Source organism: Fibroporia radiculosa (assembly GCF_000313525.1).
Source record: "Fibroporia radiculosa TFFH 294 genomic supercontigs, scaffold2356, whole genome shotgun sequence".
NCBI lineage: Eukaryota > Fungi > Basidiomycota > Agaricomycetes > Polyporales > Fibroporiaceae > Fibroporia > Fibroporia radiculosa.
In genome coordinates, this window is record NW_012133347.1 from 109107 (window position 1) to 136755 (window position 27649).

At 54.5% G+C, this 27649-nt stretch overlaps 9 protein-coding genes across 9 annotated transcripts; 4 read left to right on the forward strand and 5 right to left on the reverse strand.

Annotated features, from left to right (window-relative positions):
- Window positions 1–23: 23 nt before the first annotated feature.
- On the reverse strand, window positions 24–1049 carry FIBRA_03894 (uncharacterized protein; the record flags this gene model as incomplete). Its single annotated transcript, XM_012325719.1, has 6 exons — window positions 24–134; window positions 195–232; window positions 282–439; window positions 492–569; window positions 627–804; window positions 857–1049. The coding sequence occupies 6 exons, from the start codon at window positions 1047–1049 to the stop codon at window positions 24–26; spliced, it is 756 nt and encodes a 251-aa protein (XP_012181109.1).
- Window positions 1050–4753: 3704 nt separating this feature from the next.
- On the forward strand, window positions 4754–6795 carry FIBRA_03895 (uncharacterized protein; the record flags this gene model as incomplete). The annotated part of the gene is made up of 2 exons (XM_012325720.1): window positions 4754–4938; window positions 5139–6795. 2 exons carry the CDS (start codon window positions 4754–4756, stop codon window positions 6793–6795), a joined length of 1842 nt encoding a protein of 613 aa, XP_012181110.1.
- A 936-nt stretch (window positions 6796–7731) lies between these two features.
- On the reverse strand, window positions 7732–9357 carry FIBRA_03896 (uncharacterized protein; the record flags this gene model as incomplete). The annotated part of the gene is made up of 1 exon (XM_012325721.1): window positions 7732–9357. One exon carries the CDS (start codon window positions 9355–9357, stop codon window positions 7732–7734), a length of 1626 nt encoding a protein of 541 aa, XP_012181111.1.
- Window positions 9358–11495: 2138 nt separating this feature from the next.
- FIBRA_03897 (uncharacterized protein) lies at window positions 11496–12791 on the forward strand (the record flags this gene model as incomplete). Its single annotated transcript, XM_012325722.1, has 5 exons — window positions 11496–11811; window positions 11866–11982; window positions 12039–12070; window positions 12124–12615; window positions 12672–12791. The coding sequence occupies 5 exons, from the start codon at window positions 11496–11498 to the stop codon at window positions 12789–12791; spliced, it is 1077 nt and encodes a 358-aa protein (XP_012181112.1).
- Window positions 12792–13342: 551 nt separating this feature from the next.
- Window positions 13343–13955, reverse strand: FIBRA_03898 (uncharacterized protein; the record flags this gene model as incomplete). The annotated part of the gene is made up of 4 exons (XM_012325723.1): window positions 13343–13403; window positions 13475–13680; window positions 13756–13895; window positions 13946–13955. The coding sequence occupies 4 exons, from the start codon at window positions 13953–13955 to the stop codon at window positions 13343–13345; spliced, it is 417 nt and encodes a 138-aa protein (XP_012181113.1).
- A 296-nt stretch (window positions 13956–14251) lies between these two features.
- Window positions 14252–17313, forward strand: FIBRA_03899 (uncharacterized protein; the record flags this gene model as incomplete). Its single annotated transcript, XM_012325724.1, has 9 exons — window positions 14252–14294; window positions 14356–14443; window positions 14492–14666; window positions 14718–14838; window positions 14897–15453; window positions 15506–15661; window positions 15715–15787; window positions 15840–15929; window positions 15980–17313. 9 exons carry the CDS (start codon window positions 14252–14254, stop codon window positions 17311–17313), a joined length of 2637 nt encoding a protein of 878 aa, XP_012181114.1.
- Window positions 17314–18151: 838 nt separating this feature from the next.
- On the reverse strand, window positions 18152–20981 carry FIBRA_03900 (uncharacterized protein; the record flags this gene model as incomplete). The annotated part of the gene is made up of 7 exons (XM_012325725.1): window positions 18152–18717; window positions 18769–19558; window positions 19609–20007; window positions 20059–20338; window positions 20386–20609; window positions 20662–20847; window positions 20907–20981. 7 exons carry the CDS (start codon window positions 20979–20981, stop codon window positions 18152–18154), a joined length of 2520 nt encoding a protein of 839 aa, XP_012181115.1.
- A 472-nt stretch (window positions 20982–21453) lies between these two features.
- Window positions 21454–24210, reverse strand: FIBRA_03901 (uncharacterized protein; the record flags this gene model as incomplete). Its single annotated transcript, XM_012325726.1, has 1 exon — window positions 21454–24210. One exon carries the CDS (start codon window positions 24208–24210, stop codon window positions 21454–21456), a length of 2757 nt encoding a protein of 918 aa, XP_012181116.1.
- An 829-nt stretch (window positions 24211–25039) lies between these two features.
- Window positions 25040–27516, forward strand: FIBRA_03902 (uncharacterized protein; the record flags this gene model as incomplete). The annotated part of the gene is made up of 7 exons (XM_012325727.1): window positions 25040–26305; window positions 26354–26497; window positions 26550–26663; window positions 26714–27178; window positions 27233–27280; window positions 27331–27402; window positions 27457–27516. The coding sequence occupies 7 exons, from the start codon at window positions 25040–25042 to the stop codon at window positions 27514–27516; spliced, it is 2169 nt and encodes a 722-aa protein (XP_012181117.1).
- Window positions 27517–27649: the final 133 nt, after the last annotated feature.

Below are 27649 nucleotides of genomic sequence, written 5' to 3' on the forward strand. Positions count from 1 at the left end.
GCAAGACGGAACCAGCTCCTGTATTAAGAAAGCGTCACCATCAGTGATATAGTCGACAGTGTGTTGGTGTTCGACAAACCTGCGGATTCACCCCAGATCGTCACTTTTGATGGGTCACCACCAAAGGTGCTAATCTACGTCATTATCAAAGGGTTAATAATCACAACAAATTGGAAGCAACAAGTCAAGCCAACATGTGATTGAACCCACTGCAGTGCGTAGTTTTGATCAACTGCAAGAAGGTCACCATTGTTTTGTTTGAGTGGAGTGCGGAAACGTACGAAGCCCAGCGTTCAGAGCACCGCCCTCCTTGACTGCCTCGCCAGACAAGAACCCAAACAGACCAAGGCGGTACTGAATGAGCACCACAATGACGCCGTGATCAGAGTCCATGATCAAGTCTGCCCCATTGAATTGGCTCGCAGCCCCGGAGATATATCTGAGAATGCCGAGAATAAGAGTTTTGCAGCCTACAAAGAACACATTCGCACCCTCCTCCATGAATCCAAACGATAACGGGAAGGCCACCAGACGTCGCAGCGCTAACTACCTCACCCGGGGTATACACACTAGTCTGCCACATCAATGAACGCGTCCAATCCGCATGTCCAGTCAGGCGTACTCACTTCAGGAATAAGCAGTCCTCCGACTCGCTGACAGCGCGTTTGGCCAGGGAGCCGGTGATGAAAGGGTTGGTCGAAGCGTTACCTGTCGGAGCTTGATAGCACTCATTTGGCTGCTCAGTAGCCTGCTGTACGCCGGTCAACGTTGGCGGAGGTTGCGGCGCCGCCCAACGCAAGTTGTCTAAACAACAGGTTGGTGCGAATGAGAAATACAGCACATACAACGGGCGTACCAATAGGGGGGGAAGCATAACGAATACCGAGGAAGCTCGTGGTGTTAGTAGTAGTATTTACAGCGCCTTGATATTGTGCATAGCCAAGATCCACGATCGGAGCAGAAGCTGCTGAAGCGACAGGCGAGCCAAGCGCTAATAGGCAGAGCAACGACAGCTGGAGGACAGCTAGAAGGCCAGTCTTGATCACCATCGTAAGATGAACCGAGTCCCCGTGGGCTCCTAAGCAGCCGTAACGCACAGGCGAGACTCCTTTGGGTGTTTATAAACATCCTGTGGCACTCCGTCGGGTATTGGTCACAGGGCAGAATCTCCAGAGTCTTGAGAAAAATGCAGCAAGGCTAGGAGAAACATGATCAGCTGAAGAATCATAGGACTCGAGCATGCGTCGACCCGGATCAGCTGGTGAAAGCTATATAATCCCAGGACATGATCGTCAGTCACAACGACCTAGAGTCCGAGTCAAACAGAATGGCTCTAAATTTGCGTCCAAATCGAGAGGAAATTTCAGGGTCATCTTGCTTCCGTAGAACTTCTACGGCCTGCCAAAATACACAAGCTCGGTTCGATTACTCGACCTCTGCGTGGACGATCGATGAGCCACGGCTTTTTGCTGGTCTCTTCGAGAAACCGATCGCAGGACTTCTTATCCCACAGTTCTCGTACCGAGAATGTATGGGGCTTCTCATCCCACGAGACTCCTACCGAGGGCATGCGGGCCGCTGGATGGGTAGATCCCAAAGTGACGTTCGGAGTTGTGGCAGATTGACCTGCGAGGGTCACAAGATCCATGAGGTTTTGACACATTACGGTAGAAGCTCAAGCTGGAGCGCAATCTTATAGTACTCAGTATCAGCGGCCGTGGATGTAAATACAGAAGTAGTTCAATTCCATACCAGGATAAATGTACGACATCACTGAATCACAATCCAGACGGGGAGTCATAGGCCGATAAGCTGGTAAGTTGCATCGATCCGACATCGATATGGTCATGGCTGGGGAGCCTGCAATCAGATACAATAGCGCTCACGCTATGGCATAGGTAACATTCAGTTTGACGACATTTCTTAATCTGACTACGACTTGAGGTCGAGAATTATTTTGCTCACCTCAGGATAATATCCCTGTCAGACCCAATACGGGTTCGCGACAGTGACATAATCCACAGGGCGAAAGTCCCTTTCGACTAACTTTGCCTTGATCACAGGAACACGCTGGGAAGCCTCTTGGAACGACTCGAAGTCCATAGGTGTGGCGTCTGCGTCGGTCCCCGAGTCTGTGAGAACAAGATAGATAGGTTCCTTGAGGCAGTCGCATGGAATAACTCCGATTAAAATTGCATGCTGTTCAATTCATCACTTGATAATGTGGATGCATAGCGGCACCATCTCCAAACTTGATCATATGTCAGTATATATCCGCCAACAATCCATATCTATGTTGACAAGTCAGTACGGTAGGTGCATTTTGGCTATATGCACACCTTGGAAATCTAGATCAGCCTCAGAATGGGGCTAGCACCGGACCCATAGTGAGGAGTTGAGAAATTAGCAGTGGTTCAACGTCGGAAAATCCAGGATCATGTGAGTTACGTACCCTCGGTGATACATGAGGCTCTCACTTCATCACTTGAAGGTGATCTCATGTTGATTATATGCACAACGTCCATGTGGTAACCTTGGCAGCGACGATTTTTTACGCCGTAGCATTACTGGTACCCATCAGTGTGGGCTCTCCGACGTAGCATATCCACGCGGCTTGCGTCTCGTGTTTCCCAGTGGTGAGTGGGGTTAATTTGAGATAATTCGAAGCGGGCGTGATCGCGGCCGGACGATATCTAGTTAGTGCGCACCAACAGAGGGATTCCAACCACGATTAAATCAGCCTCTGAATGCTGTGCACCTCCAAAGAGTGTATACGCCTGAACAACGCGCCTATCGCCGCCATGATTCTTGGAAACTCTTTCCCTCAGACATCAGCACATCAGCAGTCTCCTTGCCTAGATGTGATAACAGAGCAAACATAGAAGCCCTCAAAGACTACTGTCGTGAGCCATAAATGAAGAGGACAAGGAAAGACATGGACCCGACCAGGGCGGTGATTCATCTGACGGCCCCGACGTTGTACAGTCGCAGCTCTCGAATGATTTTTGCGCAAGTCGCGATTGTCCCACTTGGTGAAACAGGCAACGTGGATTACCTCGCATTCAAAGATCAGAAGAGTGCTAAGATGGCACCTAATCGAAACATCAGCGAGGCGAATATAGCGCACGGAGAGCAACGTGAAGCACAACAGAAGCTTCGGCCCTCCTCGAATCCCTGGCGTTATTTGCGTGTTTGATCGCGCCTGCTGAAATGCCATTCAGGCCGGGGTCCGAGTGAAAATTTTCAAGTTCAGAGCCAAGCCCAGAATGAAAGGTATGACATAAATTCGTTGATTGCTTAATGAACATTGGTACGAGGAAACGAGACTAGTTGGAGAGGAGGCGACATGCTCTAAGCCATGCTATGTACGCGTACTCGCGCTCTAGAGCTGATGAGGACGCTCATTCAAGATCGAGGCGAGCGTCTGAAACGCACTGCGAGGATGAACTGGCCGGCCATTCATTTCATATGGGCACGGACGTCCAGCTCACCTGCATTTTCCAGAGCTGCCTCAGTGCTGTCTCCAACGATGCACATCAACTGCGCACGAAATGTACTGGAAGCCATTGGGCGATGGACATCGGCTGGGGCGCACGGGCCATCGATGGAATCGGCGCCTGGGTTTCGGAACGATCGTTCACTTCGTGGGGACAAGGCACGGCGTAAGAACATAGTGTGGGGTCCGTGTGGGGTCATGGATGCAAGAGACGTGACAGCTGGGCTGGGCTGGTCGATTTTCCGCGCGTCTTGCGAGTCCGAAAATGTCCTCGAGAGCAACGGGCGATTCAAGTCGGTGAAGTTGCTATAGACACCGACTTGTATGCCACAGACAGGCTGTGTGCATCATGTGTACAGGCTACCTGCAACGGAACAGTGCATGGCATACATACACGAGCTCAGCTCATTAACTCATCAGTCAGGTAGTGAATTGCAGTTCGGCGCTGGATGGGACTGGATGGAGACGGGAGCGAGGGTACTCGACGTCAGCTGGAAGGAACGAGGCGCGAGAGCAACCTGCCATGGGCGAGGCGTGCGTGCGTGGCAGGAATACATACGTCGTGTGTACGTATTATACAGGACGCGCTGGCGAGCTCCGGGCGGAAGAAGTAGACCGATCCAGGCGGATTCGGGGGCACCAGCTAGGAGAAGATGCCCGGCGGGATGGGAATAGGGATGTTGCGCAGGGAGAGGTAAAGATGAGCGGGCGACGGACAAGCTGAGAGGGCAGCTTGGGCGCACAGACGGTAGGGACGGAGGAGGAGGGAAGAGGAGGACGGTCAGCCGTGCGAGGAAGGACAAGCTGGGCCTTCCGGGTTTGCCCATAAATGGCGCTCACGTGGTCCCGCTCCATTCAAAGAGGGGAAAATATATCTCGGCCTCCCCCTCGTCCGACTCTGCTCCTCGCCCCACTTTGCTTTCTCCATCGTCGGCCCTCAAGCTCAAGGCCTAGCAGCGGCCAGTACATCCAGTAGCACTACGACCACTCGCACTCGACATTCTGGCCACCGTCCTGCTCGCTCTTGATATCTTCTGCGATCCATCTCACCACTGCTCCTCGCATCTACCCTCGGACGGACACTCTCGCCTGCATACACACAGCTAGCAGCGAGATCCGCGTTGTATCATTGCATTTCCTACTCGCCACCTTTCGCGCGCCTTATCCCTCACACGCGCGCCTCAGTGCACCTATTGATCCCGTGCGATGCGGAAGAGCTGCCTGAAGCTGGGTGCGTCCCCACCCCTGACGCCAGACATGAGCATGTCGCCGACGCCGAGCGACTCAGGTCGCAGCTCGCCCTGTTCGTCGTCCGATGGATGCTGTCGGGCGCGCCTACAGAAGTCGGTCTCGTTCTGCGCAGAGGAAGCGTTGGAGGAGGTGTTTTTTGCGGACGAGTGGGATCGTTCGCCTGCACCCGTGGCGCCGAAATTGTCGTACGAGTGAGTATCCGCTGTATTCTGTGCTGCTGCTGTGCACGACGACGTCGACGACGGTCGTGTGCGTGAGTCAGAAAAGCTGCCTTATTGGGCAAGCGGCTGGCTTCCGTCATCACCCTGTTTCCGCGTTGGCTGCGACGCGTCTGCGCCAATTTCCTCCGTCATCGCCCTGGCCATGGCTGACCCACGTGACATTTCCGTAGAGACATCCTCGAGCTCAAGCAGCTCCGGCTAAATGTCCCTTGCTTCTCTCCTCCGCCCACTTACCGCCAGCCTTTCACCACTTCCTCCCCATCTGCCTACACCTCCCCGCACACACCATCCCCCAGCACCTCAACGTTTCCCTACTCCCGCTTCGCCTCGCAGCCCTCTCAGACACCTTCACGCTGGAAGAACCGGTCTCAGCCTCGACATTCCGTCGACCCTGATATACTACCGTATCTTGAAGCTGTTCCCATCCGTCTTCTTCCTCTCCTCGACCCCGCCACTTCGGAGGATCTCCCCCGAAGCACACCACCGACGCGGCCGAACATGCCATCATCTACCATAGAAGTGGTCACGCGGCCGGATCCAGCTTTGAATATAACCTCCCAACCTATGACGCCACCGGAACCTTCATCTACCGCATCCATGCCTTCTTCTGCACTACCAGCGCACTCACCACAGCCGCAAACACCAACCACCCCTACATTGCCGGTGTCATCATCGCAGGTCACTAATCAGTCGGCACCTACCTCCTCCCCTGCTATCGTTCCTCCTCCTGTCAGCTCATCGCCTCCCACTCCTCTCCGCAAGGTCAAGTTTGCGTTTCTTCCGCTCTTGCCCATGCAGGACCCGCTCCCATCGCAGCCGGACGAGCCGCCAACGAAGAGCGTTGAGCAGCCCCCAAGACGTAAGATCAATATGACTTTCTTGCCGCTTGCTGCACCTACAGGAACAACAGACAAGACACCCCAGCAGAAAGCAAAGGAGAATATTGTCGTCGAGCCGGATGATCCTACTACACCTTCCGTTAATGGACCTTCTTCACCTCTACTCTCCACGGTCGTCGTTACCGATCGGGAGCAAGAACCTTTGCTTTCTCCGGGCGCAGACACACGCGAGAATGAGCACTTTAGCGAGCTCGACCACGACCTGCGCAATGATCTCGCACGCGCGCAATCGCCTACATTCTCTACAGCAGACACCACACCCGCACTGTCATCCGCCAGCGACACTGATACCGAGTTCGACACTGACGCGGACGCCGACACCGATGCGGACGCGTCCCCTGGCGAGATGGTTGCCGACGCGCAGCTCAACCTCGAACACCCATTGTGTTCGCAGCACACACACGACTACTTCCCGTCGCGCCTCTGCTCGACTGCGGGCCAGACGCCGCCGCTCGGCACGCTCTACCCAAATGCAGATCGCGTCTTCCCTGGTGGAAGCCAGGCGAGCGCGATGCGCAAGGCGAAGGCCGCGGCACAGGCGCGTGAAGAGTTATCGCTCCCACTGTCTCTACCTCCAGCGCTACTCAAATCAATGCGCCTCGCAGCGCTGCCGTCCCCCGCCCTCATTCCGCCCTCGCCGTTCTCGTTGTATCCGCCGTCGTGTGAGACGACATTAGGTGCGCGCGCAGAAGCTGAGAGGGCGATCGTTGCGGATAAGGGGGTGGTGAATGAGGTGCACGGCGCAGATACGGCGCTGATGCCCTCGTCGTCGCTCGTTGTGGAGGCAAGCACGTCGCCGTATGTCTCGCCGAGTGGGTTTGAAGGTGTCCTTGCGCCGAGCGGGGCGGAAGAGAAGGATGCGAGTGTATTGATGCCGAGCTTGAGGCGCAAGCCGGATAGTGTCGTTGGAGCTGGTATACCCTCGTGAGCGGGGGTGTACTCAGCGTTGCGTTGTCTATCGCGCTGGTTGGCGAGCTTCTTGTGTCTGTCTCCTCCGTTGTTCTTACCCTCACCGTATTTTACATCTTCACCTATACCATCGCCGCATTCATATTATCACACACTGGACCCATTCATCTGTCCGCATGCAATGCTAGATGCTTCGCCACCTTACTACGTCCATCGTCCTCATTGTTCTTGTTGCACGGCCCACGGGCCCGATTTATTGCTGTCTTGTTGTCCTGCCTCCTGCATATCGCCAGTGCCATACAATATAATACAGTATAGTACAGTGCATTGTGTGCGGGAGAATGTGGTAATCTTATTTTGCTAATTTACATCTTGCGCGGTTGACATCAGTGTGTCCAATTGGAGTGCGGTGCCGCTGCGGAAAAATACATGCCAGCGTTTGTAGCAGGTGATGATGGAGACAAACAGAAATAGTGCAAGGTGAGAGGGGTGTGGAGTAACTGTCGTACCAAGGCGAGGAGGCAGCCGAGATTTGTCACGGTAGGGGGGTGGATTGTGGTCCGATTGATGCATGGTGGGAGCGATGGGTATCCGAAGACGAAGTCGTGAGCCGATGCGAGATAGACTGATGCGACACGATGTAGTTGTGAGGAAGAACCGAACCAAGACGGCGGAGGCGAATCGAGTTGGGGATGGGGTATGATACACACTGAGTTGTCCGGGGGATATACAAATTGTTATGTTATGAGTAGGGATCAGCTGTGGCGGAAGCAGTCGCATGAAGCAGGATGGTTTGAACCTCGAAGATTTGCCGATAATTTGGAGAAGTGATCAAATGGCAAGAGAGACGCATACAAAATGACTGCGGCTGGTGTGCTCTGGGACAGCCGGCGGACATGTGAGTGAACGGCGAGATGAAGAAATGTGCCATGGCATTCGGCTTACCTGCAGCAAATCATCGCAGACATAGCTCGTCGACGAGCGAGCGGAGTCTCTCAGTCAGGTCGCTGATGGAGCTGAGGTAAACCGACAGCCGGACGTCAAGCCTGCGCAGACGATGCCCAACGGCGGCGCGACGAGCAAGGTACGAGACCAAGAGATCCTCGGAGGAGAACGGATCATCGTGATAATGCAGGTCTTTAATACCCACGCACGCCGGAAGCGGTGCATTCCCCTCGTCCCCCGACGCGCAGCCCGCGTTGAGGACCATCAAAAGTGCGTCCGTGGCGGCCTTGTCAAGCCAGACGTCGAGGCGCTCTAAATGGGGCATGCTGCGCAGGATGAGCCGCCAATCATCCTCTCCGACCGGGTCCGTCGGAAACTTCAAGATGAGGGCGCGGACCGGGCATGTGGAAAACATGAAGGCAAGGTCTCGCAGGAGATGGCGGAGGAGGCCCGGCTTCTCCGCCGTCGGCCCTTCGAATCTGAAGTCAGAGTAGAGGAGGTCCACTGAGAACACGATGGACCCCTGTGGGTTGAGGACCCTGAAGTTGAACACGCCTTGTCCGAGAAGCAATGTCAGGTCTACATCGATTCTGTTGACACTCTCCGTATCAAATAGCCAAGGTCGATGGCGGGAAAGCAGCCCAGACACGATAGGGACATAGTCGCCCTCGAAATTCGCGTTGCCTACCCAATATATCGATATGTCAAGGCGCACGCTCAGTGGCAGCGCGACATGATCTAGCAGGTGCGAGCAATTAATTGGGACACCGTCGAAAGTCAGGAGTTCCAACAACGGGAGGGTAACGATTCGAGTGGGCTTGGGATACGCGCTGAGGCTCTCAATATCCGGCCCAGCATTCCTCAAGTGCAAAATACGGAGATTCCGACAGAATTCCAACACGTCCAAAAATGTGTCCATCGTTGGATTGTGATATATTCCGTCATGGAGTGCTGTGAGCGATAGCTCTTGTAGATTCGCAAAGGCGGGTGGGTTCCAGTCCGTGCTGACACAGGTGAGTGTGAGCGACGTAAGCTTCCAACGGATATCCATGGGCACTATTGCAGGATAAAATTGCGCCCAAGGACGCTTGAGAAGCAGACATTCCAAATTGGGCATGGAGAAATTGTCGAATATTGTCTGGAAGATCTGCCCCGTATGGAGGTCGGCGTTAAAGCGGCGAATGCGATGGGCATGGGGCAATAGGACGTCAAGCAGCACGGCCGCGGAATCCTGGACTCTGTCGAGGAACTTGTTAGGGATATGGATGTCGAGGCGTGCGTTCGCAGAGCGTTCGATGCAGTGCCGTACGAGCTGCAAATCATCTCCAAAATCGAGCCGATTCCACAGCGTGGGGGAGGTCATGGCGACACCGCGCCACCGACGGCATACAAGAGCGACTGTGATCCATGAATGACGGGAAGATAATCCCTGTACGCACTGGAATAATTCTCTGAGGACATCATCTGGAAGTCGGTTGATAGGAATGCACAAGTTATGTATGAGATCGAGTTCGCCCAAGTGCTTCATGATCTCGCACCGCCTGTCTGCGATCCACTTGAGCGCATCCGAAGAGGGCATGCTAGAGAGCATACTCCTTTCGTCGTCCGAGAACGGGTGCTGTGGGATATGCAACATGGGTGGCATGTCTTTCGTCAAGGTCAAACGGATCAGCTTCGGGCTCGTCTGTCCAAGTAAGAGGCAAATCCTACGGTAGTGCCTTGGCTTGAGGCATAGGCAGCAATCGCCAGTGACGGTATCTTGAAGAGAGAGTCAGCCTGCGAACTTTCTTACCACAGGATGCGGAAGAATGCTCAGCATATACTCAGTTGCAATACTTCCGAGCCAGCTTCAAGCCTAGATCCTGACGGCAAATTGTACATCGTGTCTTACATATTACCAAATCACACTGTTAGCCGTGTAAATTATACTTGTGGTATATCCCAACATTGAATTATCTCCAAGTTTTCATGGTCGACCATGACGTTCACCAGTTGTCGAGCGGACTGCATCATGTTCTCGCGGCCTAGGTGTGCTTTTGAACTATAGAACTGGCGACCCTGCTCAAGCGCAACGACCTATCAACGACACGCAGTCACTTGCGCCCATTCTGTCTCATTGCGATTGACTGTTCAACGTACGATAATATGACCAACACATTGGATCAAGCTACTGGATCCCATAATTTGTGCACAGACCATATCCTGTGAGTCAAAATATAGCCTGCTTCGCACTGACATTGCCCCTGCAGTGATCTATGCATTATGCCTTCGGGACCGCATATCTTGCGACGTAACATTTGTCCAAACGCACCGCCGCCATATATGCATGAAAGATAACCATGGTGCATGAGAGTCAAACTCCTGTAAGTAGATCAGCAGATGATGAAAATGTAGTGATTCGCTCGATGAACATGACCGTGTATGTGGAGAACTGACGTTCGCAGGCCATGAGAGCGCATCGATTACTGTGTCACTGTGGGAGGGGCTGACATGACCGTACAAGCGACAAACCCGAGGATTCGACGGGAAAGAATGAGACTTGCGCATGCGGCGCTGAGCGGGGGAAAGATAGTCAGGAAGGCGGCTGCCAGAAGCATGATGGTCAACAGCATCCTGTCATTGAAGCCCGTCAACAACGGATGCATGCCTGATACTTATTCGCGACACCCACGGCTAACTTCTCGCATCGTCTCAGAGGGAAAATCTCAGAGCTCGTTCAACTCTCATGAATCATCTGACTTTGCAATTGTAACTGCCGCATATCAGTGGGAGGGGCAATAGTAAACATTCAAGTGGGATCATAACCTACCGAGACTGTGCTAGTGGTACCCAACCCTGACAGGCCGCACCATGCAGGTGGGGTGGCTAGCAATTTTTGTTGCAGTTGTCAAAGAACAGAGGTCCAAAAATCCAAGTTGGACTTGAACACAGCTAGTCAATTGTAAGTTACCATGTTCCTTGATTTTATATTAAGTGATTGTGTCGCAGGCCGCATCATACGGTGCCTGATGGCGGATCAGACTGCTATCGAATCGGATTCCTACCGCACCCATCCGAGGTTTGGCCTCTTGCGATGATGCTGGTGGCTGAATATATTTCCCCAATTCCTCTAGTGCGTAGGAGTGACGCTGGATTAGACTGCACTGCCTGGCTTGGACATCGCGCACATATGCTCCACCTTGGGTCTGCCGTGCATCATCATATGATGCGTCAAGAAGAGCTGCTTGTCGTGATAGGAACGGCTTGAAGTTGCGGCGAAGGTTCGAAGGGGTGGCGTCTAGTTGATATGATCCCTTTGCGCCATTCAGGTTACTGGATGTTTCATGCTCAGGGCCCGGCTGATGCGGCCTACCCTCTCTGGCTGGCCAGAGACTTACTACCAGTGCCCGTGTGCGACCATGCGTGCACGCTTATTCACGCTCATGCTGAGAGTCTCCTGCAGCTTGCATCCAATGCTCAGTTCTGCGGCGCCTAGTCGGGCAGGCCGAAGAATCGGAGACCGCGTGCTATTTAAGTAGAGTTAATCAATCTCTCCCATGCCACCTGGTATGCAATCTCAAAATGCACCCGACAAGCGAGATCGGAGTAGTCCATTTAAAGTGCAGAAAAACGCCACGATCAGTCTCATGTCCGGACATACCTTCGCCCTCTAAACACCCTTCCCTTCTCTTCGCCCCTCCTCTTGTCCGCCATCGCCCCCTCTGGATACCACAACCCGATAGCCCACAGTGCACGCTACTACTCCGTTTGCCGGCAGGGCCGCTTAATTTCAAAATGTCGAAGGAGGGTCAGAAGAGAAATGTGGTCATCGTAGGCGGTGGGTATGCTGGTGCGCTGCTGGCCCGGTCGCTCTCTGGGAGCCTCAATCCGCACAAATACAACCTCATCCTCATAAACGAACGTCCTTTTGCGATTCACCTCCTCGCCGGCGCTCGAATGACGGTGTCTGAAGAAGGAAACTTCGAGCACCTTGCCGTCATGCCTTACGACAATCTGTTCATCAACGGGAATGGTAGGGTCGTGGTCGGGAGAGTCACGGAAATCGAAGAGACCGCTAAGGGGAAAGGCGGCTGGGTCGTTCTGCAGAGCGGTGAGCGGCTGGAATATAGCGCGCTTACTTTGTCGTGTGGGTTCTGTTGGTCAGGCCCTCTTGATTTCCCATACTCCCGTCAAGAGATGCACGAGCATATACAATACTGGCGTAGGATGTATGAACGGGCGAACCACATAGTTCTGATCGGCGGCGGTGCTGTCGGAATCGGTGAGATGGTTTCCCTTTGTTGAGACGAATGACTCACCTTTCCCTCGGGTGCCTAGAGACTGCTGGTGAACTCAGGGACGTCTATCCGGTATGTACGCTGGCAACAGTCTAACCAGTGCCAATCTCGATCGGTCATGACAGAATAAAAAAATCACGATCGTGCAAGCGGACGACATGCTGCTTAACCCGACTTACCCCACGAAATATCGAAAGGATATTGAAAAACGCGTCCGCGCTCGTAAGATCGACATGGTCTTCTCGGAGCTTACCGACTACATCCCCCAGTACGGAACAATGGGCCTCACAACTCGTAGTGGCATGTCACTTCCGACTGCAGACCTCATCGTGCCCACATTCGGACCACGTCCCAACACAAAATGGATCGCGTCGCTCGGTCCCGATGTCTTGGACGAGCGCCGACTTGTCAAGGTAGAGCCGACCTTTGAAGTCGTGAACCATCCCGGTGTCTTCGCAATTGGCGACATCACGGACTGTAACGAGCAGAAACAAGCGTTGAAGTACACCACTCATGCTACGGTCGCGGCTGCGAATATCTTGAGCTTCTTAGAAGGTCGGCCACGAACCAAGAAGTATAAAGGCAGTACGGAGATCATTTTGATCCCGATAGGCAAGGTATGTGATAGACACAGGTTGTGATCTGCAGCAGTTCAAATGTACTGGCATAACAGAGGCGAGGATCGGCATACTTCGATATACTGTGGGGGATCGTACTTGGAGATTGGTTCGTTCGCTGGCTGAAGGGAGGTGATTTGGTCGTCAATCAAACAAGAAGAGATAGAGGGCTGTGATTGAGCACATCGGCGATTTGCGTTGTATTATTGGAAGGTATTCTCTGGCAGGTACTGAACTTCAATGCTCCCTCAGCATCCTTGTACAGCTTATTAATTATTGGGAGCCTTATTCTTATCTTAAATGCTTTCGCTTTTTCTTGTATAAGTAGCTTTCTGTATGTTGTTTCTGTATGTTGTGATTTATATCAGCTTAGTTACCAAGTCTTCACGGCCGATATACCTTTGTCAGTATTTTGCAGTGGAACAAGTCGCTCACTGCAAAGTGCGTTTGGTGTGGAATCATACGTGCTCGCTATCGTCTGCGCATAGTCACCATGACAGAACCTGCAAGGAGCTGCTACGTCATCTTGAAGGGCTCTCGAAGTGCCGTATGCACTCTAAGTACTGTATGATGTCGGTCTGCATGATTATGACTATTCAGCATTCAGTTGTACATTGATGAGCCACTCGTATGGGTGTAACAACAGAGAATTGAGGGAAATGCTAGAAACACAGTATCTTCGAGATGTGCACTTGTCGTGCTGTATTACATCAGTTCATTCTATCCCCTAGAATGTGCTGCCTTCGGGGGGCTGGGGAAGCTTCCGGTTGTTGAACGATGCCATCTCCCTGTATTGACAATCACGGTGTTCAAATGTGCTATCAATTAATGGTACGAACCGCTGACAAGGCTCACGCACCTGCGAATCTCCACCAAGACTGTCTCGATACTATTGTTTCGATTCCAATGTGCCAGTACCGGTAGCTTCGATGGATCAACCTTACCATCTAATTGGCTCACAAAGGGCAAGTTGACTCGGGAGACAAACTGGACGACAGGGGGCTGTTCTGGGTAGTGATCGCCACAGGTAATCTTGAGACTATAGATTCTATTCTCGTGCACCGTCTAGGGCAACGATTGGGCATTCTCAGTAAAGCGATCGCTACGATCTTATGCGCAGACAGGAAGGTTAGCACTTACATGGCCAGGTCCGATGATGGTGCCATTCCAGTGGCTCATCATTATGTCCTCACCGTCCTCGAGACCATATGAGCATGACCCATCGCCAATGCCTTTCTCGCCCTTCTCGAGCTCCTCCAGAAGGCGGAAATTCCGCGGTACTATTAGTTTAATCAGCGTGTGCGCATGGAAAGAACATGCAGATACGTACTTTTGGCCATGATACTAAAAAGTCGCGAACCTGGAGTGGCGGGAGAATTAAGGTAGAGCCACTCAGTGGCAGCCGTTCCAATGACAACCCGATTTAGGCACGTTCGGCAAAGTAACCTCGGTGAGTCTCTGGGGGACTCCCAATCAAGGATTAGATACCATATTTGTGGAGAAGTCCAACGGGTCCGGTCCGCGGCAATGGGCTCACAACTTGGCACTGCTTCGCATTCTTACCGCAGTCGCTACTACTGTATTTATTCTCTCTTGAATTCAACCTCATCAGACACGCCTTTCAGGAGCGCTCATCATGTTTAAAGGCGGTCAGACAAATCCCTACGACGATGTCGTCGGTGAGCACTTGTTCCCGATTATCGGAAAATGACATCAGGCCCTCAACGATGTGTGTTGTAGCCAAAACTACGGATGAGAACATGACGAGCGAGAATTGGGAGCTAATTCTCAATCTATGCGACAAGGTTCAGGACGAGGGAGAGACAGGGTCGGTCACTTCGTCCCCTTTATATGTGCGTCACTGATTGTAACACAGGGCTCGAAATGTGGTCGCGGCAGTACTAAAGCGTCTTGCGCATCGCAATCCGAATGTTCAATTGTATACCTTTACGCTGGCCGAGTCACTTACTAAGAATTGCGGTGTGGAAGTGCACAGGGAAATTGCCTCCCGTGCCTTTACGCAAAGCATCGAGAAGTTGGTCACCGATCGGGTGAGATTTCGCTCCATATTCACCACTTTTGATTATTGAGACCTTGAGCAGAACACACACGAGAAAGTGCGACGTCGTGCTTTAGCCTTGGTCGCCATGTGGACTGTAGACTTCGAGAAGGACCCCACACTGGGCATTATGGAAGAATGTTATGAATCGTTAAAGGCCAAAGGTGGGAAACACTGCCATTCGTGTTCATGCGTGTCAACTGAGTTTCATCATTTGAATAGGTTACAGATTTGAGACTCCTGATGAACCTCCGCCACCAGAGGTGGACGACGAAGTCCGACGACGAGAGGAGGAAGAGCTTCAACGTGCATTAGAAATGTCGATGCACGATAAGGGTGGAAGATCTCAGTGGGAGCAGTATTCGCTGGCTTCTTCGAGCGGCGCAGGCGGCTCAGGTGCTGCGTCTAGCTCTGCTACTCAACAGGCTGCGGCCGCATCCGCTGCGAGTGCGCAGCGTCAACAGAGCATTTCGCAGCCAACCTATGGTGGATATGTCCCATCATCGAACCCCGCGGTTTCTGCCAATCCGACGCCATCTACCATGATCAGTGCAGCAAGTACAGTATCGAGTACAACCTCCCCGTCACCAAGTGTATCGACGCAGGAAACTATCCCCGTCGTTACGCGAGTAAAAGCACTTCATACATTTGAACCCACAGAAGCTGGTGAGCTTGCCTTTGAGAAAGGCGATATTATCAAGGTCGTCGATCGCGGGTACAAGGATTGGTGGCGAGGCCAATTGAAGGGCAGAACGGGTATTTTCCCTGTCAACTATGTGGTATGTTGTATTGGACACACTTGTCTGGGTTTCAACTCATTTCAGACAACAGGAACCATTGCCCGAACCTACTGCGTCTGAAATTGCGAAAGAAGCGGAGCAAGAGGCCACCGTATTCAGTCAGGCTGCAAACGTGGATCGGTTGTTGACTTTGCTCCGCGGAATGGACCCTGCTAAAGACAATCTTGCGGATAACGAGGAGATTCAGGTACCATTTTACGCCTGTCATCTGTGCTATAACCGTTTACGTTCATTTTGCAGGAACTATATAGGAATTGCATGACACTTCGTCCCAAGATTGTCAAGCTGATCGATAAATACAGCCAGAAGCGGGGTAAGTCTATGTCTTTGAGCATTGTATGACATGTCTGACATGTAATCTATAGCTGATCTTGTGTCAATGAATGAGACATTCGTCAAGGCAAGGACAATCTTTGACCGAATGATGGAGGAAAGTCTTGCCAGGCACACTGCCAGTGAGTATAGGGTTTCTGGTTCGCTATATGCGTCTAATGTCATGGTTTAGTGTACGACGGTCGCCCGCCCTATGGCCAAGTTCCGTCTCAGTCATATATTGCACGCCCAGACTCGAGGGCACGACAGGAGTATGGAGTGCCAGGCAGGCCTCAGCAGTATGGATGGAATCCCGCTGTGTATGATCAAGCGACTGCAGGTTATAACGGATACACAACTCCTCCAGCTGCTTATCCTCCTGGCCCTGAAGGAGCATATCCAGGCACCGCTCAGCCGCAACCCTACGCTGAGTCGAATCCGTATGCACAGAGACCACAGTACGCTCAGCCATCTGGTTACACCCTACCTGCAGGAGCCCCAGTTCCGTATGGTGCCCAGCCAGAAGTCCAACCATATGTTGCACAATCTACGCACCAGCCCCACCTCCAGCCTCAGTACCAGCCTCAGCCCCAGCCTCAGCCTCAGCCTCAACAGCAATTTCCGGCTCAGGCTCAGACGCAGGTTCAGGTTCAGGCTCAACAGCAACAACCTCAGGCGATGGCCCATCATCCAGAACCCCAACCTCAGCCCCAGCCTCAGGTTCAGTCACAACCTCATGCGCAGCCTCAGCTACAACCACAACCTCAGTCACAACCTCAGCCCCAGCCCCAGCAGCAAACTCAAATGAGCGGACCACCATTTGTATTTGATCCCAATGCGGCGTATCCGGACCCAAATGCACAGGCGTGGGCTCAGTACTACGCACAGGGCGGAACGGACCCCACTGGCTCGGTCTACTTCATCTCGGTGCCCGGTATAAAGGAAGGTCCACCGGAACCAGCGGCTCACAGCAACTCGCCAGATCAGGCTCAGAGAAGCCCTCAACAAGGACCCCTTCAAGGTCAGATGCAGACACAAGTTCAACCCCAGGCTGGGGGATACCAGCCGCAGGGTGTTCAGGTTCAAGCCCAACCCTCGTCTTCTCCATACCAGTCGTATCCGGCGGCGGCGGCGCAAATGCCACAGTTGTCAAATCCTGACCTGAGTGTTCACCCGTTCCAGGACGGTATGGGCTCTGCGTCCGCATCGGAGGTGCATCTCCCGCAGCAGAGTGCTCCAGCCCCGTCCAGCCCGACTGCAAGCGCGCATTCGCACTCGCACTCGCAGCAGCAGCAGCAGCCTGGTTATGGTCCGTCGCCGTATGCTGCCCCGGGGTATGCCGCCTCTGCCGGTGCTCCGCGGGGTACATCGCCGCCCGCTGGCGCGGACCCAAGTGCGGCCACTCAACAGGGCGCATGGCCGATGCAGTACCACGAGATCCAGACGCAATTTGCGGGCATGGAGCTCTCTGGGGAGGGCGCGCAAAGTGCGCATGCAAGCTCGCAGGGTGTCGGCGCACCGGCTTGAGAACACTCTTTTCCTTGTAGGATCGATGTGTAGGATTGATGTGAAAAGGGAGAGGGCGGGAACTATACCATTATCTATGACAGTGTCACAGTGTGTACCGTGCGTCGAGAATGTGTGGTGCGTGGCGGACTGTACGCAGACGTATGCACCAGGCCTGTCCTGTGGCTCCGCAGATGTATTTATTGACGCTTTGACTGAATATGACATGCTGAGACTCGTATTCCGAGTCTATATCCTCTCGGGTTCAGCTGGTGGGAAGGAGGGTGCACCAAACACTGTTGGGATGGGGTGTCTGGTGGTACTACTGATGTGCTGTTTTTTCTTTGCAAATTTTTACTGTGGGTATCATCATCCACAACTCTAGCGGCACATGTAGAAATGTGTCTCAAAACAGATGAGATGGCGAGACTGCAGAGGCAGAACTTGTCTGCGCCAATGCGTGACGTAGCCCGTTTTAGGCAGTTCTCCTTCCGAGTTTGGTATTTTCCTTGACCTGTGATTGATAGACTCACGGGGGGAACTGTGAATATGGCCTTGTATAAGTTATACATCCTCGTCCTATTCCCTTGTCGCTCCGCGAAAAGTCGAGAAGAACAGTCAACTCGAAGAACACAAAAAGTCAGATGAGTAAAGGTTGATATACAGTTCCATTATATGCCGAAAGTAGCTAAAAACATTTCTAGAGGGCCCCTGATAGGCACCAGGCAGCAGTTTCGGGAAAGCGTGAGTGTCCCTCTCATAAGGATCATGCAAAGCAAACCATCGAATTTGCATACCTCATAACAAATAATGCATAAATTCCACGCCGTGTCCTCTGCGGTACGGGCGGCGCAAGCCGTCATGCCTCCTTCGTCTCCCTCCCGAGCTCCGCAAGCCCTTCGTCGTCCGCCCAGAACAGCTCCGCGTCGCCCTGTTCATCAGCAGCCGTCGTCCCGTCACCTTCGTCCGCCTCCGTGCTCGCGACGTCCGCGACGCCGAGGCTCTTGAGGTACTGCACCTTCACGACCGTCTCAACGTGCTCTGCCTCCTGCTCCTCCACCGTCCCGCGCCACAGCAGTCGCTCCAGTACGTGCCGGACGAGGACGCGCGCGACGATGTACCCGTGCGATGCCGCGAACGCGACCAGCAGCGCGGTGAGCAGCAATTGTCGCGTCGATGCCTCGCCCCCACGGAGCGCGACGTGCTTGCGCTCGAGCGACGTGCCCACCGCCTTGCAGTGGTCGCTCGGGCGGAACAGGTACACCAGGGCCGAGTTCGTCAGCGCTGCGAGCCACGACAGGAACGACAGCGAGTCCAACCACGGTCCGATCGTGTCCGTGCGCGCGGGGATGGGCCGTCGGACGTGCCGCGCGATCTTGAACGCATCCGAGCGCAACTCGAACCAGTTGTTCGTCAGTGCCATCACTGCCGCATGGGGTCAGCCCGGGGAGCAACAGAGGCGCAGGCAGCACTCACGGGGCGCAAGCGGCCAGATCGTCGACCACAGCGCGACGTGGCCGAACTGCGTGACCATCTCGCTGTAGTCCTCGAACAGCTCGTAGTCTGGCAGCGCAACCTGCTGCCAGACGTCTTCCATGAACGCCTTGTCCTTCCCGTCCGCTTTCTTCGGCGCGTCGGCCTCCCCCGCCTCGTCCTCGAACATCACCCGCTTCTTCTCCTTCCCTCCTGCCGGCGCAGAGCTATGCGAGAGCCCGAGGCCCTTGCCCCGGCGGATCGACGACACGGCGCGAAGCACATACGGCAGGCCAATCTCGATAAATGCATTCACGACCTGGTTCGTCACCGTCGACGCGAACATCTGATCCTGCAGCCGCGTCGGACTTAGCTTCGTCCGTGCGCTCGTCACGTCCATCTCCCACAGGCCCTTCCCGAACACGCGCCGCGCACCACTCGCACTGGCAGACGCAGACGCGATGGCCGCCTTGGCCCGTGCGGTCGCGCCCGCGGGGAGAGCGGAGCAGATGGAAGATGTGAGCGCGACACCTGCGGCCGTGTGGTCACGCTCGATGAACGTCTGCACGAATGTCATCACCTCCTCGCCGAACGGGACGTACACGAACGCAGACAGTGCTAGACCAAGGTACTCCACGATCGCGGAGAGAGAGAACGTTTTGAGTGTCAGGGATCCGTCGTGCGTTGACTGGTGCGCGTGGTCCTCCCAGTCGGTGAATGCGACGGCGTACGAGTGGTAGATTTTGAGGAAGCGCGGAACGACCACGGACACGATGATCGTTGGCGCGAAGGACTGTAAAATGCCATTTAGCAATTGACAGGGGTACGAGAAGGGGCACATACGAGAAAGCGGTGCCCTGGGCCCGTGTACAATTCGGTCACGAATGCCTCGAACAGGAACATGCTTGTGAGGAGAGCTGCGAGCACTGTCGCGAACAGCAATATGACGGGGAGGCCGGTGATCATGCGGAGATCTTTCTGCCACCACGCAATGGGCACATATTGTGCGCGGCGCTTCTCTACGCGGAAGGAGCCTCGTGTGCCCCACCTCACCGAAAGGATCCGTTGGCGAATGCGCCACGACTCGACAAAGGCGATCGACCAGAGGAGGAGAACGGATGAGTAGATGGACGAGTATGGTTCGTGGAAGAAAAAAAAGTACACGCCCACGGCAGAGATGGCTATGAGGTATTTTGTATAGTAGGATAGAAAGGCAAAGTAGAGGGCGATGGCCTCTCCGAACTAAGAGGCAGATGAGGGGCACGCCAGAGCACAGGGGCGGGGTGCACGCACCTGGTATCTAATCTTGTCAAACTTGACGAAGCCTAGTTCCCGCTGCGTCCAGGAGCGAATCCATTCATCGTTGAACGCGTGGTCGTGAAGCATCATGATCGACTCGACGCGGTCCCAGTCCGTGCTGCCTGGTGCGATTCCGAGCCCACCATCAGAGACGGTCGAGGTCACGTACGTGTGGACGAGGCGAAGGTGGTCTGCCGGCGACAGTGGTGTGGCGTCGAGGTCGAGCGACGCAGTGGGGTCGGCGGTGGGCAGGCCAGAGACAAAGTCGGAGTGTCTGATGAGCGTTTGAGCGAGCACACCAGCGGAAACGAGAGCGCTCACCGTTCTCGCTGGGCCAGGCGGGAGAGGGTGCTCTGGGGACAGGAGACGAGGACGAGGAGCTGGCCGTCGTTCTCCCCCGACTTTCCGACTGCGCGGAGGCCGCCCTTGGACAGGGCCCCAAGGAGCTTGGAGTACTGGCGTTCGGCCTGCCGCGCGTTTTCGCGGGCCTGGGGGCGGGAGAGGACCTTGCCGGGCGACGAGCGAAAGATGAGGACGAGGTCGACCTGGGGGGGCATTGTGGACGGAGGAGAGGGGAGTAGAGACTGGCCAGAACACCCCTAGCGGATGGCGACGGCTCTGTGGCTTGCCCTGCTCTCGCCGCTGGACTTGCACTCTGGACGGGGGCTGGAGGCAGGCGTCAGCGTCGTCGTCGTTGTCGTCGTCGTCGGGCACGTCGTCGTGGAGCGTTGAAAGAGGAGAGGGCCGAAAATAGGCCTGCGCGTTGTCTTCGCGAGCGGTTGTCTGCCGAGTGCTGATGCGGGCCTGCTGTCTCCTGGGACCAAAATACGACAAATTCGCACTTGCAGGTCGAGGCGGGGCAGCTCGTCGTCGTCGTCGTCGTCGTTGTCGTCGTTGTCGTCGCTGTCGGCACCCATCTTTGACAATTTCAAGCTCGCAGCCAGCGCATGCGCAGCGGCTTGACTTTACTGCAATCTCCGAGTCGATCGCGGGCGGGACCAGATAACAAGTGCGGCTCCGAACATTCCCCCACGGCAGAATCGAGACAAGTACTTTTCATAAGTATCGTACTCTGGAAACTAGACAAACGGCCAATAGATATCACAATTACTACTTGTTCTTTTGAATCCAATGTGACAGACAGCACAAATATGCACGACAACATGACAGGCAGCATCGTGGGCGTGCCGGGTATATATAACCAAATACACAAGCTTGCAGGGCCCCTGCGCACGGGCACCCCGCTATCATTAGTCTGATTATAACGCAAAAAAGAGCGACACTTCTCTACAAGCTTTAAAAACGGCTTCAATATCCACGCAAACGAATGGTGCAGAACAGTCCTACCGAACCGTCCGACGGCGCCAACAGCGTCCACACTCACCCCTCTCAACTCTCCGGCAGATCTGACAGCGACATGCTCTCCGACAGCAGCCCCGTCTCGCTGATGTGCAGGGTCCCGCCCGCACGCGCGCTGCGCTCCAGCAGCGCCTCCCACTTGTCCACTTTCTCCTGCTCCGACCACGCCTGCCGCGGCGACTCCAGCTCCCGGAACGTCAGCGGCGACCGGTGCTGCGACGACGACGCCGAGGAGGGCGACGTTGACGTTGACGACGGCGACAGCGGTGTTGCCGCATTATAGCTCAACGTGCTCATCGACGCGCGCGCCGGTGCGTCCGACGGCGCCTTCGTCTGCGCGCGTGGTGTCCGCGGCGTCAGCGGCGAGCGCGTAGCTAGCGAGGATGACACTGACGGCGCGGGCAGCTCGATGCTCGCGGGCTTACGCCGCGAGCTCCGCCTGGGGCGCGTTGGGATGGCACCAAATTCCGGCAGAGGCAACGACGGCGCTGAGAAATTGTTCACGGCGCCCGCCGTGGTGAACGATGGCAGAGGCGGCGACGCGGGTCTATCGTGTGCGCCCGCCTCGCGCGGGCTCAGTCCAGGTCTCCGGGGCGGGCAGGGCAAGGATGGCAGGCTCTCGTCTGCAGAGCTGGGCGAGCGGCGGTGGTCAGTCGGCTCGGACATCGAACGCATCGGCTTGTGAGGCTTCCGGGGCGCGGTCGTTGTGATATCCTCTTTTGTGCGATTCGACTCCAGTCGGTACAGCTCGCTAGGCGGCATGATGTGCTGTGCAACGGCCGCTTTGTGTGGGGAGGGCACGGGAGGTATCTCCTCCCCATAAGACGAAGATGAAGACCGCGTGGATTGAGTACGGTGGAAGAAACCAGAAGAAGCCATGTCCGACGAGAGCGGTGACGAGGATCTGGTAGTCGTGCTAGGCCGATGAGTCGGCGGACTTGAAGACGCTTTGCCTGTAGAAGGTCGTGAGGTGGTCGTGTGTCGCGGTGATATTTTCTGTGATGATCCCGTTGGGAGACGTGCTCCGGACACAGAGGGATGCGACTGCGTGGGACTCACATTATTGCTCCCAAAGCCCTCGCGCCCACCCATCTCATGCATTTCAAATGTGGTACGCGACCCCGCCAACTTTTGAAGATCCACTGGCAGAGGTGGCACGGGGGGAGCTGACTCGCGGTTGTGCTTGTATTTGTCCCGTAGCCCCCCAGTGCTGATTCGCTTGACAAGCCTCCAGAGTTTCCCACCCACTTGCGCCTCCTCATCACGATCAGCAGTTTTACTCTTCCCAGCCTTGCCCAAGCGAGGACTGCGCTCATCCATAACACCCACCGACCTCTCCCGTTCGTGTGTGCTGCCCCTTGCAGTGGAAGCAGAGTTGGAGGTTTGGGTGGACACTTCTAATCGTTCGTCCAACGACATGCGGGGAGTAGGAATCGATGATAATCGCCCATCATAGGGCCGCCAATTATCGTCTTTCGTCACTGGAGAAATATCCTTTTCCTTCTTAACGGCGTCGGATACTTTCCTAAACCTACCCGACATCTTCCGCGACAAACTTCTGCGAGGCTTTCTGGGCTGTTCCTCATTCATGAAATAGTTATCCAACTGAGTGTAGTCCTGTGCACTCCCCGCAGCAACTACATGCCCCGAACTGCTCCCAAAGACCGTGTAGTAGGGACCTGTAGTCTCCTCTTCGTCTTCCGCGGGAGAAGGCATCGAATCAACGTCAGCGCCACGACGGCCACTAGATGGCACGGGTGTGCCCTGTCGAGGCCGCTCAGTCCAGCCTGACAATTCAGCCAGCTCCTCCCGACGCAGCTCCTGTTGTTTGTAGGCCAGTGCTACTTGCCCAGCGGGCGTGAGGCTCGTGCGCGTCGCCAGATCCCCCTTTCGACCAGTAGCAACACTGAGTGAACTTGGACTTGGTGGAGGTTGTGATGCGTTTACCTGTAATGCGTCAACAGAACGCATACGGCGGACGTGACCAGACCCTGCGCCTGCATCGTCTGCAGTCGCGGGACGACCCGGTCGCCTGAGCACGTTGCGCTGACGAGTCTGAGTGTCTTGGGCGGTACGATGACTGGGGGAAGAGGAGAATGTATTCTTAGAGCTAACGTTCAAGCTAGGCGATGCAACATGCAGCATCGGCCTATCATGCGACTCCCCTCGAGAGCTTGAGGACGGCTGAGAAGAATATGTCGGGTGACTGCGCGACGACACCGAGACCTCCGAGTCTGATGGAAGGGAAATAGCTGAAGAGGCCGACGGATGGTGAATGAGAGGCTTGCTGAGTAGCCGCTTGAGATCAAGATGGGCGCCTGCGTCACGATCCGTGCTGTTCCCTGACGATTTGCGCGACTCAGGCGCCGTTCTGTGCGGTGCGCGTGCCATGTGGGTCGGCGAGGCCGTAAACGGACCGGAGTGCAGTAACGGCCCCGGCGAGAAATCGTGGCCCAGATCCAGTGAGCCTGAGTCCTGTACAAAGACTGCACTAAGTGGCGAATTCGTTGGTTGAGAGGCACTGAATTGGCGAAGCGGACTAGGACCGGCCACGGGTGACAGTTGCGGTGGATTTGTGCGGTTGTGGATGCTCGGAAAATCGAAAGTGTGCGAGCGAATGGTCGACGACTTGACGTTCGGTGATGAAGCGGACATCGTGTGAAACGTATTGTGCCTAGTGGGCTTGTCAGAATGTTTGCGGGGCCCCGAAAGCGGAGAACGTAGATTTTGTGGGGACGGATCGACAGGTACAGCGGCGTGCTGCAGGGAATTCTGTTGGTGCGACATGGATGAAGGCGTTATAACTGACTACAGGGCTGGTGAGAAGACAAAACAAAGCAGCACACGAGCACTCACATTCTTCGCAGGTTCAATGGACGGGGCGTGAGCGGGAAGCAGGAAAATGGCTGAGAGCGCTAACAAAGCCTGTGTGGCCGACGCGTAGTAAGCAATGCACGTTGAAAGGGCATACCCTGAGACCTTTGTGGCCACTCACATTCTTTCAAAATAGCGACGGGATTCCAACGAGTTACAGCAAGGCTTCAGCCGGGTAGATAGAGCGAAACGTGTGTAAAATGTCGTCAAAAATCGGCACGTGTAGGAGCGACCGGGGGTAGGAAAAGAGAATTGTAATTGCGTCGAGCGAGTGAAGAGTACTATTCCCGTAGAAAAGCGTCCTCAAGACAGCAGGCAGGGGAGTAGAGACAGACTGAAAAGAGAGTGGTTGCAATGAGCGGCGGTCGATGGAGCAGTCGAAAGAGAACGAAAATGAGCAATTTGGGGGCTATCAGCACGCATATTTCAATTAGCCCTGGGATTATTTGCGACATGTCAGGCTATCGTGCTGAAATTTAAAAAGGATTACCCAATGGCTGCACGTGATGTCCCCTGCGTATTCACAATTAAAATTACCCATTTTGTTTACGCTTGTCCTGACTAGTGGCAGAGTAGCATACTGGAACAGCTGGGGCTGCATGATGCTGTTGTTACTGTCTTCATGGAAAATCTGAGCCCTCCACGGTTGTGCTAAATGGGGCAATTTCGCGATCATGTGACTGGCGCGCGACGGTTCGGTTCTCGCGCGCTCCTTGTTCAAAACCCATTGAATTCGCTTACCATGTCTCGGCTCCCACGACTACACCCTTCAAGCTCGCCCGACCGACACCAGTCAGGTCCCTCTATGTCGTTCTCGACGAGGCAAGGCTCCCTCAAACGAAAGGCGCAGGATGAAAACTTCAATATTGCAGAGCAGCAGCCCCGCAAACTTGCCGCGATTGCAGAGGCAGATACAAACCAACCGCTCCGTCCATCCAAAGCAGCCATATCGAAACTAGGAAAGGGCCCACCGCCGTTAACTAAGCCTAGAGCACCCCCTCTGACGACCAGGCGAACCGACCGGGCGACCAGTGCCCCACCAAGACCTGTGGCTGCCGTACGACCACCTGCGCGTCCTACCGCTGTGAAACCTACTCGAGGAACATCGACTACCGTCGACGGTAAACGATTTCAGGCACTAGAAGAACAGATATCTTCCATCGCCGCCGCCCGTGAGGCTGATACAGCTCGTCTGGCAGCGGATGCCTCGCGCCTTGCTGCAGACATGGAGGCGGAGCGATCCAAGGTCGCAGAGCTCCAAGCCAACCAGCGAGCCATGTCTCAGCAGCTTACCGCCGCAAAGAATCAGGACATTGCTCGGCAGAGAGAACTAGATCACGCTAGCGAGGAGATCTACGAGCTGCAAAAGCGACATTCACGACAGCTCGAAGAAAAGGAGACAGAGCTGCGCAGGAAAGACCGTGAGGTGAGAGAGCTCAAGGAAGAGCTCAGAGCCTTCCAGGACGATCTTGAACGTGAGCGCGAGACCGTCAAAAGCCTCAAGGCTACCATTTCGCACCAGTCCACGGCGCACGTCGCACTTTCTACACAAGTTTCCGCAATGCAAGCACAACAGGCAGCTATGCAGGCGCAATCCGATGTCGCGTTGCGAGATAAGCTCGATATCACGCTTGAGCTCGAAGCGGAGCGTAAGAGGCGAGTCGAATTGGAGCAAGAATTGCGCGAGGCAGAGACTTTGCGACGGAAACTGCACAATCAAGTGCAGGAACTGAAGGGCAATATTCGAGTTTTCTGTCGAGTACGTCCTCTGTTGTCGTCAGATATGCCCCTTGCGACTCCTATGCTATCACCGTCATCCACTGGGAGCGGCATAACGACGCCGACGGATAGTCCTGATCCAGAGGAGGAGATCAAACGCAGAGAGGAGTATCGGGCGCAGATGGGATTCCCAGACAAAATGGATCACAAGGAAATCGTGCTCCGATCGTCAAGCGAGAGCGCAACCGGCCAGGAGCGAAAAGACGAATGGGCATTTACGTTCGACCGGGTGAGTGGGTGGAAACGCTATGGAATGCGGTTGGCTGACTGCAAGTAGGTGTTTGAGCCACACTCAACTCAGGCAGAAGTGTTTGAAGAAATTTCGCAGCTTGCACAAAGTTGTACTGATGGCTACAACGTATGTGTCTTCGCGTATGGCCAGACGGGCTCTGGAAAGTCATTCACCATGGAAGGAGGTCAGGTAAGCCTACATCTTCTCTCCTCTAGCCAACAAATTTTACAAAGAATCTCAGTCTGAAGCGACTACGGGAATGATACCTCGGGCCGTTGAACAAGTTTTCCGAGTTGCTGAGGAACTCAAAAGCAAGGGCTGGGAATACAAAATGGAGGGCCAATTCCTCGAGATTGTGAGTGGTTTTCTCCTATTGGCAACCACCCTGGCTCTAATGCATTCCAGTACAATGAAACAATCAACGACCTGCTGGGTAAAGGCGAGTTCGACAAGAAGAAGCACGAAATCAAACACGATTCCAAGACCGGGAGAACGACGGTCACGGACGTGAATGTGCTCCCGCTCGCCTCTGCGACCCAAGTGCGCACATTGCTGTCGCTCGCGCAATCACGACGCACCGTGGCAGCGACGCTCATGAATGAGCGTTCGTCACGATCACATTCGGTGTTCACGTTGCGCATCCGGGGCGAGAATCCGCTGACAGGGGAAGCGTGTGAGGGCAGTTTGAACCTCGTCGATCTGGCGGGTAGCGAGCGACTGGAGAAGAGCGGTGCCGCGGGAGACAAGGACCGTCTCAAGGAAACGCAGAGCATCAATAAAAGCTTGAGCGCTCTCGGTGATGTTATTGCTGCCCTGGGCGAGAAGGGAGAAGGCAAGAGCGATAAGCATATTCCGTACCGGAACTCGAAGGTATGTGGACTAGGTACAATTCGCTGACCGACCAATGTGACATGGATCGTGCAGCTTACATACCTGCTGCAAAATTCCTTGAGTGGCAACTCGAAGACACTGGTGCGATCGACTTGGCCTTTCGACGTTCATATGACTTATCTTTAACGCAGATGGTTCTGAACCTCTCACCCCTCGCTGGCCACCTAAATGAGTCACTCTGCTCCCTGCGATTTGCAACAAAGGTCAACCAGATGTGATCTTGTTTCTGCATGATTTGGTGCTGATCTTTCACGCAGGTCAATAATACTACAATTGGAACCGCGAAGAAGCAGAGCCGTATGGCTGGATCGTCGTGATTCCATTTTTATTCGTATTCTGGTCTCGCTCATCCCGTCTTCTCCGGACATTGTAGTTACAGAGCGTTGTAGTTATTGTACCAAGATGTTAAATTATAAAATGCATGATATCATCGTCTCTGAGTAAGGTATG